A 12,810-nucleotide genomic window follows, 5' to 3' on the forward strand; every position below is an offset into this window, starting at 1 on the left:
CGCACTCGCGCTGTTGGAGCCGGATCCACGTGACGCGAGGTGGGGCCATGCTGGCGGTGAGACTGCGAGGTGGGGCCAGCACACGGGGGGCGGGCGCGACCCGATGCGGATTGGATGGGTAGGGAGAACCGCGAGCGTGGCAGGTCCCGTCCCCTCGTCGTGTCCATCCGCCCGCCCGCCTGGCTCGGCTGGACCGGGCAGGGGAGGAGTGCGAGCTAGCAGCGGCAGCACCTGGTGGAGTGGTACGATGGACGGCCGCTCGATCTCGCTGCCCCGACGACGCGAGCGAGGAGGATGGAGGCGGGGTGGCGCAGCACTTTTTTCAAATTCAAAACGGTGGAGGGAGTCGCCGTAGGTGTCAGGGACAGGGAGGAGGGGTGGTGCACTGCCCGCTCGGGGTAGAGGTAGGGCTAGGGCCAACGGTTGGCGCGCGCCAAGCACCGGACTTAGACTTGCTCCTCCAGGGTTTTACGGGTATAGACAGACGACTGGTCGTGCCGTGCCAGCGACTGCCACACACACGCGCGCGCGCACGCCTAGTTGCAACTCTGCTTTGTGCTTGTGCTCTGCTCTCGGCTGCTTTGCTATCATGCGCACTGTTCATAAAAGGGTTTGATCCAAAACTTCGCATCGGCGCAATACAAGCGAAAATAATTCACGCCCGACTCTTATCAACCGATGCGGAATTTTGTAAAGAAAGTCACCATGTAACACCATGAGTCTAGGGGCGGGCACTGTACGACCCATCATTCCTTGCTTACATATGATCAATCTATAGTGCTAGCCTGCTGGCGCAAGGCGTAAATCGTTTCCTATTTCGGGGCATGCCTCTTTAGATCAATCTAGTCGCCATGTCACACCATGAATCTAGGGGTGGGCTCGGCGTTTATTTCACATGGCTTGGTTTCTTGAAATTTGTTTGTGTATATATAAATAAATAAACAAACTAGAGGTATTTGGGGGTGCGCAATGTATTTCCACTATCACTACGACTTGCCAGAATGCGCGACGTACATGCCTAGTAAGACGACCCAGAGCATGTATATAACTGAAGAAGTTGATGACGGTCCACAGAGCATGCCAGCTTTCAGCAATCATGGTCATAAAGGCCAAAGATGTACTACTGCTTCAAAAATTTCAAGAAGAAAAGTATACTCCTTAACTTTTTTGCAAGAAACAAAAAGATATACTCCTTAACTGCTGGTCAGTGGTGACAGTGCCACATGCAGCAGCAACACGGTACAGCCAGGAATAATTAGACATCCGTGACAGAAACTCAAAACAGGGTATATTGCCATGGGCTGCTAGGGTTATGCAGCGTCAGTATAAGAAATGTTTCTTAACAGCCTCGTCACAAAAACCAGCTTTGTTGCTTTAAGTATAACCCCAAGGAACAAGCTGCGTCGATGAGGGATCACCTAAAAAAACAAGACATCCGAATAGCTTAAATCATAGTATTGAGCCGCTTCGAGAAAAAATATCATGCTGTTGAGGTGAATCTTCCTGGAGTCCAAATTACAATGCCTCAACCACACGCAATCTGATAACATGGGCAAAAACCAAGATAAGAAGAAGGGCATGTTGATAGGGTAAAAACATATTTAAACCTAAAGCAGCATAGATTTACTCCACAAAATAGGGCGGGTTGATGTTCTATAGACTACATTGTGGTTTTCAGTATCGATTGTCACTGAACTTTTCTGAATTGTCACATTCCTATTGTATAGGCATCAATAACCATGTATGTAAACCAAGAGAAACATTGCTTCTGTTCATAATATTATGTACGAAGAGATTCGAATAAAATATTGTGTGCGCTAAGTTTCTCGGAAAATAAAATCTTACAAGCAACCTTTTAGCGGCAGAGAACATATATTAGTAAAATATGAAATGCAGTTTTGTTTTCACCACTAAATGCAACCTCATTCTTCATTATGCCAATGGAATTTGTCGCATTGCAACTCATCCGTGAGAACCCATTTTGGTTTAGGGATTGTAAACAGAAAGACCATTCTACCCCCATCTTTCCCAAGTCCAGATGTTATTCTCCCTCGAAAAAGTGCACAAGAGCAGATGTATGATCTCACCCCCTGGGTTTGAGTCCGCACGGATGCAAATTTGGGTTTAATACTATCAGGGCTTTCAACCGATTCTGGACAAGATTGATGGACAGCTAGGCGTGATGATAAAGGGCGGGAAACTCATGCTAGTTGAACAGTCAAGTCAGCTGCTCTAATTCATACCCTGCTGGCAGTGGATGTGCCCAGATGGTTCCTGTGAGGCGATAGATAAAAAAAGCAGAGTAGCTTCTTTTCGAAAAGGAGTCAAAGAGTCCTGTGTGTCGCGCATGGTGCCGACAGATTGAGTACAGAGGCGTTGGGGTGAAGAACCTGCAGAAGAAGAGGTGGGCGCAACGCCTAAGGTGGCCATGGCTGCAGCGCACCAGCCTCGACAGGCCCATGGGCTCAGTTTAAACTCAACTGTAACAGGAACGCCACAGTGATGTTTCATGCCACAACAAAGGTCATTCTAGGGAATTGCAAAAAACACCAAGTTCTGGTTGGATGGTTTGATCAGGGGTCAATCAATTGCTGACTTAGCTCTGGAGGTGGTGGCAGCAGTCAGTAAGCGAGGAGTGCGCAGCAGAGCAGTTGCAGATGATCTAGCTGGGTTTGTGACATGGGGAATCATGAAGTACTTGCACCTACTAGAGCTTGTTGGGAGTGTTCAACTCGCTCCGAAGATTGAGGATACCTTTATCTGATGCCAGACTGAATCTGGGTTATACTCCGCCAACTCTGCCTGCAATGCTTTCTTTGATGGCTGGACTGAAGCTCCCCTCTGGCAGCAAAATTAGCATTGCTGGACTCCTTTGAAATGCAAGATTTTCAGTTGGTTTGCAGCGAAGAACAGATGTTGGACTGGGGATAGATTGGAGAAGAGAGGAACGGATCACCTGGCAGGCATGCCCTCTCTGAGAAGAGGAGCCTGAAACCATTTCCCCTCTGCTCAAAGGTGCTCGTTTGCGCGCCAAGTCTGGTGCAGTATTCAGGGATCTGGGGCTGCAGCAGCTCACTCATACGGCAAATGACAACTCAGGAGCACAGGAAGCTGACATGGCACCCCTTCCCACGAAGGTAGGCAACAGGCTGCTGTAGTTTAGCCTTCTTCCTTTGTTAGAGCATCTTCAACCAGACCCCCTACTCCGCCCCGTATGTCTGGGCGGACAGCCTGGACATGCCTTGGACCAAGAAAAGGGCACCCAACTGGACCCCCCATACCTAGCCCAAATGTCCGGGCTGTTCTGCACCCTCAAACCTAGCTCATATGAGGGGCAGATTTGGGGCCGCGCAGACGTGTCTGCCACGTCGGGCCGGCCCATCCCGACAGCACAAAATCCATCCCTATCCCCACCCTGGGCGCAACCCTATCCATTTTGAACAGTCCACTCCGCTTCAACTCCGCTTCGCTTCGCTCCTCTAGCAGCCCCAATGTGGATCCAGCAGCCACTCTGTTTCCACTCAGCTTCGCTTCGCTCCTCTAGCAGCCCCGATGCGGATCCAGCAGCGGCGCCGCGCCCGGAGCTTGCGGCGTCATGTGTCCGCTCTCTTGTCGCAACGCGCCACCCGGTGGTGGGCGCTTCTCCCCGCACCGACGTCCGCCTCGGAGTCTGAGGCCAAAGACAGCAATGTGCATGGCCGTGGATGCAACAGCGGCGGCGGCTCCTCCGAGATCGAGGCACAACGTATCAGTCGTGAGAAGGTGAAGGCACGCCGCGGCTCCTGCTTGTCCGTTGTGGTACCGGTGCACTCCGGATCCGAGGAAGATCCGGTCCTCCATGCCGTCAAGCAACGGTCCTTGCCCTCCAAAGAGTCTGAAGCGCGCCGCCACAGCCGCCGGATCAACGCCAAGACCCTCGCGAAGGGCATTGAGGAGTCACGTCGCGTCGTAGAAAAGGACGCGAAGGAAGCCCGTGCCCAAATCCTCGCGAAGCAACGAACCTGTGCCGCCCATGCCCTCCGAAGAAGTAAACCCAAGTCATTCGTGTCCTCACGGGCCTGCCCCCGAAATCGGACGAGAACATTTCCGGTACCGCCTCCAACACTTCCAGCACCGTCGGCTAGCCCGACTTCACCTTCGACCACTACTCCCACGACAAGGGCAAGGGCAAGGGCGGCCGTCGATGAACTTCCCCTATCTATAGTCCTACTTTACTTTATGCTACAGCCTATAGTTATGAACTAGTAGCATGTTGTCATTGTGGTAGTCCGATGGCATGTATGACGAATTTCCCTATGCTATTTCCGGACTATGTATGAACTATGTGCTATGGAATTGAAGTACGTTTATTGATCGCCATTGCATGTTTGTGTGTGTATTTGAGGGTTGGGAAATGGGGAGTGCTGTTGCGGACGCGAACAAATGAGGGGCGAGCCCATGCTGTCCGTGGACATATAGGGGTCCAAATTAGCTATGTGTGGTTGGAGACACTCTTAGACAGGCTGGTGCTTTTTGTACAGTATTTTTGTTTGTGGACGCAGGCAATTTGCGCCTTCTTGGTGTTTTGTTTAACATAAAACAACACACAATGAGATGCGTGTTTGAGTAAAAAATACTGCCAGGGCTTCGCTTACAGTTTTCCTTAAGAAAAAGTTGGGGGAGGCCCCTGGCATGGACGGTCTGCACCGCTAGGGCATATAGACTACAGTATACACCTAGAACAACAAACAATGCACCCTAGACCAGTAGATCCCAATACAATTATACAGCCTATGATCCCCGTCTCCCTCACAACAACCTCTTGCACGCTGCAGTTGGCCCCAGTTTGGTAGTGGACTATTAGCTTTGCTCATGTCGGCAAGGTGATGGAATCAACTTGATGTGATATGGTAGGCTTCAACTGCAGCGGAACTGGCTACAGGGCTGCAGTACATCACCAATTTGTTCATGGTTTAGCATTTGAACTTGACTTGATAAAGTAGGCTCCAACTGCTGTGAAACCGGCTGCTGCACCTATTTTAATAATTTATTTAACAAAAACTGCATCGTTACTCTTTCTACCAGAAGGAGAAATCTGACTCCAGCTAGCTATCTTATAGCAGACAACTAAGGCAAGCCTACTTAACTAATCTCATGTAAATTCCTGTTCGCTAAAATCCAAATAGAAAAATGGAATAAATTCTTCACGGTTTCTACAGTTCTGGAATTACTTCAATGATATGGATTACTTATTAGTTGAACATGTATTCTCGGCAACCATAGAAAAGCTTACTCACTTGATAGCACAGTTAATTATGATGTTGTAGCAATCACATCTGGTGCTGGAGTCTTAGAGGCTACTCTGGTGATCAGATGGCCAGGTGGTGGAGGTGCTTGCGTTGTGCATTGATTGTGTCGGGACCTCGGAGTAGACTATGCCATGGCTGGCAATATCCTTCATTTGGTGTAGAGCAATTTTCTGAAGCTTGTCCAAGGTCCCCATGATCTCATCATTGGTGAGATAGTCCCCCTGTCTAATCCGCTCATATAATGAGCCACTCTCCGCAGCAACAACCCGAAAACCACCATACTGCAAGAAGTGCATTTACGATAAAAACATCACATGGCAATATGAATGAATTATGCAGACATGACTCTAGCACATACAGCTCTGTGAAGTGCAGCAGTTTGGTCTTTCTCAAAATTGGTCTCCACTGTGGGAACTGGCAGGGGGACATCATCCACAGGATCCATAGGGTCCAACTGCTGGCAGGTACCGCTACCAGGCGTATACCATGCAAAGCATGCATCATATGGTTGAGCGTCCTGAATAATTGATAAACCAAGATTTTTTTCAAAAATAAAGTATCAAGGACTGCAACTGAATTCTTGTCCAGTGTTCATTGTAAAATATCACATTTACAGTAAATTGCACTCAATTTTCAATATGTTAGACAGTAGACACACATTATTAATGAACGTACACACATTGTGATTTCCAACTTTAGGATAAATGCTTTTAGAGCACTAGATCTTTGCCGTATATACTAACACTCTGCTCGCGTACACATAGATGATCATATAGGGCTAGGGCCATATGCACCAAAGAACTGCAAGCACCTTTCAGTCTTTCACTACTTTCGCATTTAAAGCTTAAAATTATGGCATACATCAAAGTCATAGGATATGCAGACAAAGAATTGTCAATCGGCAAAAGAAACTACAAATATTTCTTATGTTCAATTGAGACCATACAATGATGAGCTATTGAAACTTGCAAAAAATGGGTGACCTGCTGAATTTCATAACAAACAATGATTTTCGTTCTAAGAAAACATACAGAGATCCGTGGAGGAAAAAATGCATGAGTTGGGTAAACTGAGCATGCCAATTTTAGATTGTGATTAGAATAAGTGTTACCTTCATAACCTGCTTAATTTCTATCTTATCGAATGAATGTGCTGAATTGTAAGAACCATCCACAAAGTTCATCTCTTGATTACTTCCCGGGACAAAGGTTTCCATGTGCACCGAGGAATCAGCATGAATCTCTTCTACAGTGTGTTCGAATCTACCAAATGAAGCACATGATGGATTTTCATCTGCTGCGCTAATAGCTTCCTCGCTTGAGGGAATATTAGCTGCACTTTCTTGGATGACAGGTTCTGGTTCAGGCCTCTTATGATAATAATCATCTGAATGAGGACATCCCGGTATTGCCCTCCTCCGACATCTGCAGCATCTGTACGATATGACTTCAGCAATCCTTGCCTCCTCTAGTCTCAAGGCATCTCCATGGAACCAATCTGTAAACAGGAGAAAATCAAGATGCGGAAAAGATCGGTAAGATAACGCAAAACGAAAATTGCTTGCTTAGAAAATGGCAGGTCAAAGGTGGAATCAACTTACTTCTGCACCTCTCACACCGGATGTACATCAGGTCTGGGGAATATCGCTTGCGGCAGAGACAGCAGATTGGTTTCATGGACGAACCAACACCATCCTTGCTTCCAAGGATAACATCGTCAGCACTGATAGCATTTGTGTCGCTCTTGCTTTTCTTCCATACGAGACCGAAGTAGGTGATCCCTTGTGTGTTTCTGCGTTTGATCTTGGACTGCATTTGCGCCTTCGCTGTTCGCTCGGCTTCCGCCGAGCTTCCCCCACGCACCTCCGCCCTCCTACCTTCGCTTCCAGGAGTTGCTAGGGTTGCGTACCTGTTCCCCGTGCGCTGTGCGCCACCCCAGCTCAGGCCATCTCCTCGATCCATCTGAAGCTGATTCTTCCACGCATCAGACAATTGTGAATCGCGCTCATAGGGCACCTCGTCCTCTCTCCCCGTTCAGGGTGGGCGCAGTTGGATTTTCTTCCTTCTGCTCCCCCGAGTCGTCGGATCCTGACTTGGGGGACTGCTCCGGCCGTCGGCGGCAGCAGAGCCAGAGCGGAACACTTCGGGACAGCCGGCGGCTGGTGGAGCCCTAAGGGGAAGAGGCGTTGGCGTTGTGCTTGGTTTAGGGCTGCAGTTGGGCCGTTGGATCCAAAGTTGACTGGTATCAGCCGCCCATTTCAGACCGGCTTGGGCGAGTGCGCTGAGGGCAACTTACAGTGGTTGCTAAGATAATATTCTAGTACCTCATTTAGAAAAAATAAAAAAGATATGCATTATATTTTGATATATTCTTTGAATTAAGGAACTTATATCCCGTTACATTTTGAAAGAAAAAATAAAAACAACATATCTCGCATCTCAAGTAGGCTTTTGTCTTCAAGCTAAAAGTATACATATAGGCAAGCATCCTAACACGACATTTACAAAAAAACAAAAAAACGAATTCCAATAGTTCCAATTTTTATATGACTTTGATGCATGCATGCAGTTTGTTTATAACCCTTTTGCTTGTTATACCATGAAGTCATGAAGGTGAGTGGAAGGAAGGTGGAGTGATACTTGCAATCTGCGGTGATGGACATGTATGCAAATAAACATACTGGGATTAGATGTACATGTACAAAATGCTAAGAAGGAGTAGTTTTGAACCCTTTTGATGGTGGTCGCTTGAAGGCTCACTTGCTGATCAGTGGTTTTATGGATGGCTATACTCGGTGGATAAGTGAAGATGATGATGAGGACGTCCACATGGCAGGGAATAACGATATGGGACTAAACGAAGAGATGACCGATCGACACGAAGACGATGGAGCCGGACACGGCGGCGTGAAGAGTCCGAACACGACGGCGGGGAAGAGTCCGGACACGGCGACGGAGAAGATTCTGGACACGGCGAAGAAGCACAGTCCGGACATGGCGGAGAAGAGGCGACGGACACGCTGCAAACTTCAACGCTACTAAGTTCAGTCGTGCAGGACCCTCATGTTTGAGACACCTTCGCAAGAGTACGACTAGCGACAGAGTTTGAAAAGGACGTGGATGTCGCCTAGAGGGGGGGTGAATAGGCGCTTTAAAATAGTTAAGGTTTAGGCTTGAACAAATGCGGAATAAAACTAACGTTTGATATGTCAAGCACAAAACCTACAAACAACTAGGCTCACCTATGTGCACCAACAACTTATGCTAAGCAAGATAAACAACTAAGTGATAGCAAGATATATTACAATAAACAATATGTCTATCACAAAGTAAAGTGCATAAGTAAAGGGTTCGGGTAAGAGATAACCGAGGCACGGGGAGACGATGATGTATCCCGACGTTCACACCCTTGCGGATGCTAATCTCCGTTAGAGCGGTGTGGAGGCACAATGCTCCCCAAGATGCCACTAAGGCCACCGTAATCTCCTCACGCCCTCGCACAATGCAAGATGCCGTGATTCCACTAAGGGACCCTTGAGGGCGGTCACCGAACCCGTACAAATGGCAAACCTTGGGGGCGGTTACCGAACCCGTACGCGTGGCAACCCTTGGGGGCGGTTACCGGTACCCGTACAAATTGCTCGGGGCAATCTCCACAACCTAATTGGAGACCTCGACGCTTGCCCGGAGCTTCACACCACAATGATTGAGCTCCGAGACACCACCAAGCTTCTAGGACGCCAAAGCATCCACGAAGAACAATATCAAGGGTACTAAGTACCAAAGGTAGTAAGCTTCTCAACTTCTCACTTCCACGTATCACCGTGGAGAACTCAAACCGATGCAACTAATGCAATGGCAAGAACACACGAAGTGGTCAAGTCCCTCACACTCAAATCCCTCCACAACAACAAAAGCTATGGAGAAATATGAGAGGAAGAACAAGGAGCTCACAAAGAACTCCAAGATCAAGATCCAAGGGGTTCCCCTCACATAGAGGAGAAAGTGATTGGTGGAGATGTGGATCTAGATCTCCTCTCTCTTTTCCCTCAAGAACAAGCAAGAATCATTGGAGGGATTGAGAGTAATCAAGCTCTAAGAATGTCAACAATGGAGGTAGAACAAGAGCTCAACTGATAGATTAGACCAAGGGGGAAGAAGACCCCCTTTATATAGTGGGGGGAGGAATCAGACCGTTACCCCCGCTTTCTGCCCGAGCTCCAGCGGTACTACCGCTGGCTGCAGCGGTACTACCGCGGGCACTCCAGCGGTACTACCGCCAGCTAGCGGTACTACCGCTGGCTGCAGCGGTACTACCGCTGGCACTCCAGCGGTACTACCGCTGGCCCGAGCGGTACTACCGCTGGGCCCTTGGTAGTGCAACGGTATTACCACCACCAAGAAAGTCTTCACAAAAAGGTCCGTCCACGAACAACCGCTAGGCAGGCGGTACTAAGCTCCTGGAGCGGTACTACCGCTGACCAGGGGCGGTACTACCACCAGCCAGCGGTACTACCGCTAGGGCCAGCGGTACTACCGCCAACTCTAGCGGTACTACCGCTAGGTCCAGCGGTACTACCGCTCGCCACTGAAACAGCCATAACTTTCGCATACGAGCTCCGAATCGAGCAAACCCAAGCTTGTTGGATTCAGGACGACAAGGGCTATCCAAACTCCGTTTTCGATGAACTCGAGCTTGTCACGAAGATGACCATAAGCTCTAAAACTCACAAAGAGAAACACCAAACAAGAACCAAGAAGTATGATGCAAGGATGCAAATGGTTTGAGCTCTCAACGAATGATACGATCAAGCTACTCACTTGAGAGCCCCCTTGATAGTACAACAATCTATCCTAAACAGAAAACCTATCAAGGGCAAACCTATACCTTGCACATCGTCCTCTTGAGCTAGATGATGATGATCTTGGCTTCCTCAAGATGGACCACCTTTCTTGATTGTGTTGGCTTGATGAAGACTAGTTGATTGCTCCCCCATACTCACTATGGGTGAGCCACTCTTCAGCATATCTTCACAAGTCCATTGCCACCACAATGGACGGCAAGCTTCAAGCATGATATCTTCGTGCTGATCCACTTGAACTTGCACATCGCAATCTTGATGACGATCACAACTTGACGTCATACTTCATGGGTTGTATGAGATCTTCCCTTTGACGCAAGCCCATGGAAACACACCATACCATGGGATCACTTGATCCCTCTCGGTACATCTTGTACGCTTTGTGTGTTGATCATCTTGATTTTCTCATGGGTTGTATGAGATCTTCCCTTTGACGCAAGCCCATGGAAACACACCTAACCCCCACATAGAACTCTCACGAAGACCATGGGTTAGTACACAAATACGTAATGGACAATGCTTACCATACCATGGGATCACTTGATCCCTCTCGGTACATCTTGTACGCTTTGTGTGTTGATCATCTTGATTTACTCATGGGTTGTATGAGATCTTCCCTTTGACGCAAGCCCATGGAAACACACCTAACCCCCACATAGAACTCTCACGAAGACCATGGGTTAGTACACAAATACGTAATGGACAATGCTTACCATACCATGGGATCACTTGTTCCCTCTCGGTACATCTTGTACGCTTTGTGTGTTGATCATCTTGATTTACTCTTTGTCTGAGATCTTGATCAACCATGTGTCTCTATGACCATTTTTTGGATAATACCTTGAATACCATCTTGGTCATCATATAAACTCCTTGAACCCAACAGATGGACTTCAAGAAGTGCCTATGGACAAATCCTATAAATGTAACTTAAGGCAACCATTAGTCCATAGGAATTGTCATCAATTACCAAAACCACATATGGAGATATATGCTCTAACAGAGTTGCTTCTAGAGAGGAGGACAAGCTGGCACAACTTGAAGTAGGCTCGAAGACTCCATTATATGACGGTTGTGATCCCGAGGTTACCCGCTTGAGTTTCACGCTAGAACTTCTAAAGATGAAGGCCAAAAACAAATGGATAAACAAAAGTCTCGATGAGCATTTGAAGTATCTACATAATAATGTTCTTCCCGCGAGGAACCTGTGTCCTACTTGTTGGAAATATGACCTAGAGGCAATAATAAAATAGTTACTATTATATTTCCTGTTTCAAGATAATCGTTTATTATCCATGATATAATTATATTGAATGGAAACATAAATGCATGTGTGGATATATAGACAAAACAATGTCCCTAGTGAGCCTCTAGTCGACTAGCTTGTTGATCAAGGATGGTTAAGGTTTCCTAACCATAGACAAGACCCAAACTATAAATGACGGGATCACATCATTAGGAGAATGATGTCATGGACAAGACCCAAACTATAAATGTAGCATATGACCGTGTCAGTTTGTTGCTATTGTATTCTGAATGTCAATGTATCTGTTCCTATGACCATAAGATCATGCAACTCCCAAACACCGGAGGAATACCTTGTGTGTATCCAACATCGCAACGTTACTGGGTGACTATAAAGGTGTTCTACAGGTATCTCCGAAGGCGTCTGTTGGGTTGGCATGGATCAAGACTGGGATTTGTCACTCCGTGTGACGGTGAGGTATCTCGGGGCCCACTCGGTAATACAACATCACAATAAGCCTTGCCAGCAATGTGATTAAGGAGTTAGTCACGAGATCTTGTATTACGGAATGAGTAAAGAGACTTGCGAGTAACGAGATTGAACTAGGTATATGTTGGGGAACGTTGCATGGGAAACAAAAAATGTCCTACGCACACGAAGCTTTGAACTGTTCAATATTTCAGACTTGTGATTCATCAAGTAAATACTCTTGTATCTACTCAAATCGTGAGTGAAGTAAGAACATAACGGTATCCACTGCGTGCCTCAGCACTCATTGGACTGTACACATAAAAAATGTATTACTCCCAACAAGTTACTCTCTTGTTTCATGTGGCATGATTTGCATGTCTCAAGTGATTCAAAATCAAGTGAATCCAAACGATCCATCAGGATGAAGCTTCTTCATGCATTTTACATCAGCATGACTCAAGTGGCAGTGCCACAACTAAGTGGTACTATCATTATTACTTTATATCTTTTGGCACCAATATTATGAACATGTGTAACACTACGATCGAGATTCAACAAACCATCGAGGGCAATTATTCAAGCAAATAGAATAACTATTATTCTCTCTAAATGAATAATCGTATTGCAATAAACACGATCCAATCATGTTCATGCTCAACGCAAACACCAAATAACAATTATTTAGGTTTTACCACCAATCCCGATGATAGAGGGAGCGTGCGATGTTTGATCACATCAACCTTGGAAACACTTCCAACACGTATCGTCACCTCACCTTTGGCTAGTATCCGTTTATACCGTAGCTTTCGTTTCGAGTTACTAATCACTTAGCAACTGAACCGGTATCCAATACCCTCATGCTACTAGGAGTACTAGTAAAGTACACATCAATATCATGTATATCAAATATACTTCTGTCGACTTTGCCAGCCTTCTTATCTACC

At 46.9% G+C, this 12,810-nt stretch overlaps 1 protein-coding gene across 3 annotated transcripts; it reads right to left on the reverse strand.

Annotated features, from left to right (window-relative positions):
• Positions 1–1,085: 1,085 nt before the first annotated feature.
• Positions 1,086–7,494, reverse strand: LOC123395818. 3 transcript variants are annotated; one of them, XM_045090853.1, is made up of 5 exons: positions 6,889–7,489; positions 6,400–6,785; positions 5,647–5,805; positions 5,277–5,569; positions 1,086–1,540 (listed from the first exon to the last, which is right to left on the reverse strand). In XM_045090853.1, exons 1-4 carry the CDS (start codon positions 7,247–7,249, stop codon positions 5,330–5,332), a joined length of 1,146 nt encoding a protein of 381 aa, XP_044946788.1. In that variant the 5' UTR covers positions 7,250–7,489; the 3' UTR covers positions 1,086–1,540; positions 5,277–5,329. The 3 variants fall into 3 exon arrangements, with proteins under 3 accessions (XP_044946788.1, XP_044946790.1, XP_044946789.1); XM_045090855.1 differs by lacking the exon at positions 5,277–5,569 and having other exon boundaries at positions 6,889–7,494; XM_045090854.1 differs by lacking the exon at positions 5,647–5,805 and having other exon boundaries at positions 6,889–7,491.
• Between the last annotated feature and the right edge of the window lie 5,316 nt (positions 7,495–12,810).

The sequence above is a fragment of the Hordeum vulgare genome, chromosome 5H (genome assembly GCF_904849725.1).
Source record: "Hordeum vulgare subsp. vulgare chromosome 5H, MorexV3_pseudomolecules_assembly, whole genome shotgun sequence".
Taxonomy (NCBI): domain Eukaryota; kingdom Viridiplantae; phylum Streptophyta; class Magnoliopsida; order Poales; family Poaceae; genus Hordeum; species Hordeum vulgare.

Coding starts and splice junctions, on each gene's coding strand:
- LOC123395818 (XM_045090853.1), bottom strand. CDS start 7,249: ATGGATCGAGGAGATGGCCTGAGCTGGGGTGGCGCACAGCGCACGGGG. Junction 6,786..6,888: donor CCGGTGTGAGAGGTGCAGAA/GTAAGTTGATTC, acceptor TCCTGTTTACAG/ATTGGTTCCATGGAGATGCC. Junction 5,570..5,646: donor CTGCTGCACTTCACAGAGCT/GTATGTGCTAGA, acceptor CACTTCTTGCAG/TATGGTGGTTTTCGGGTTGT.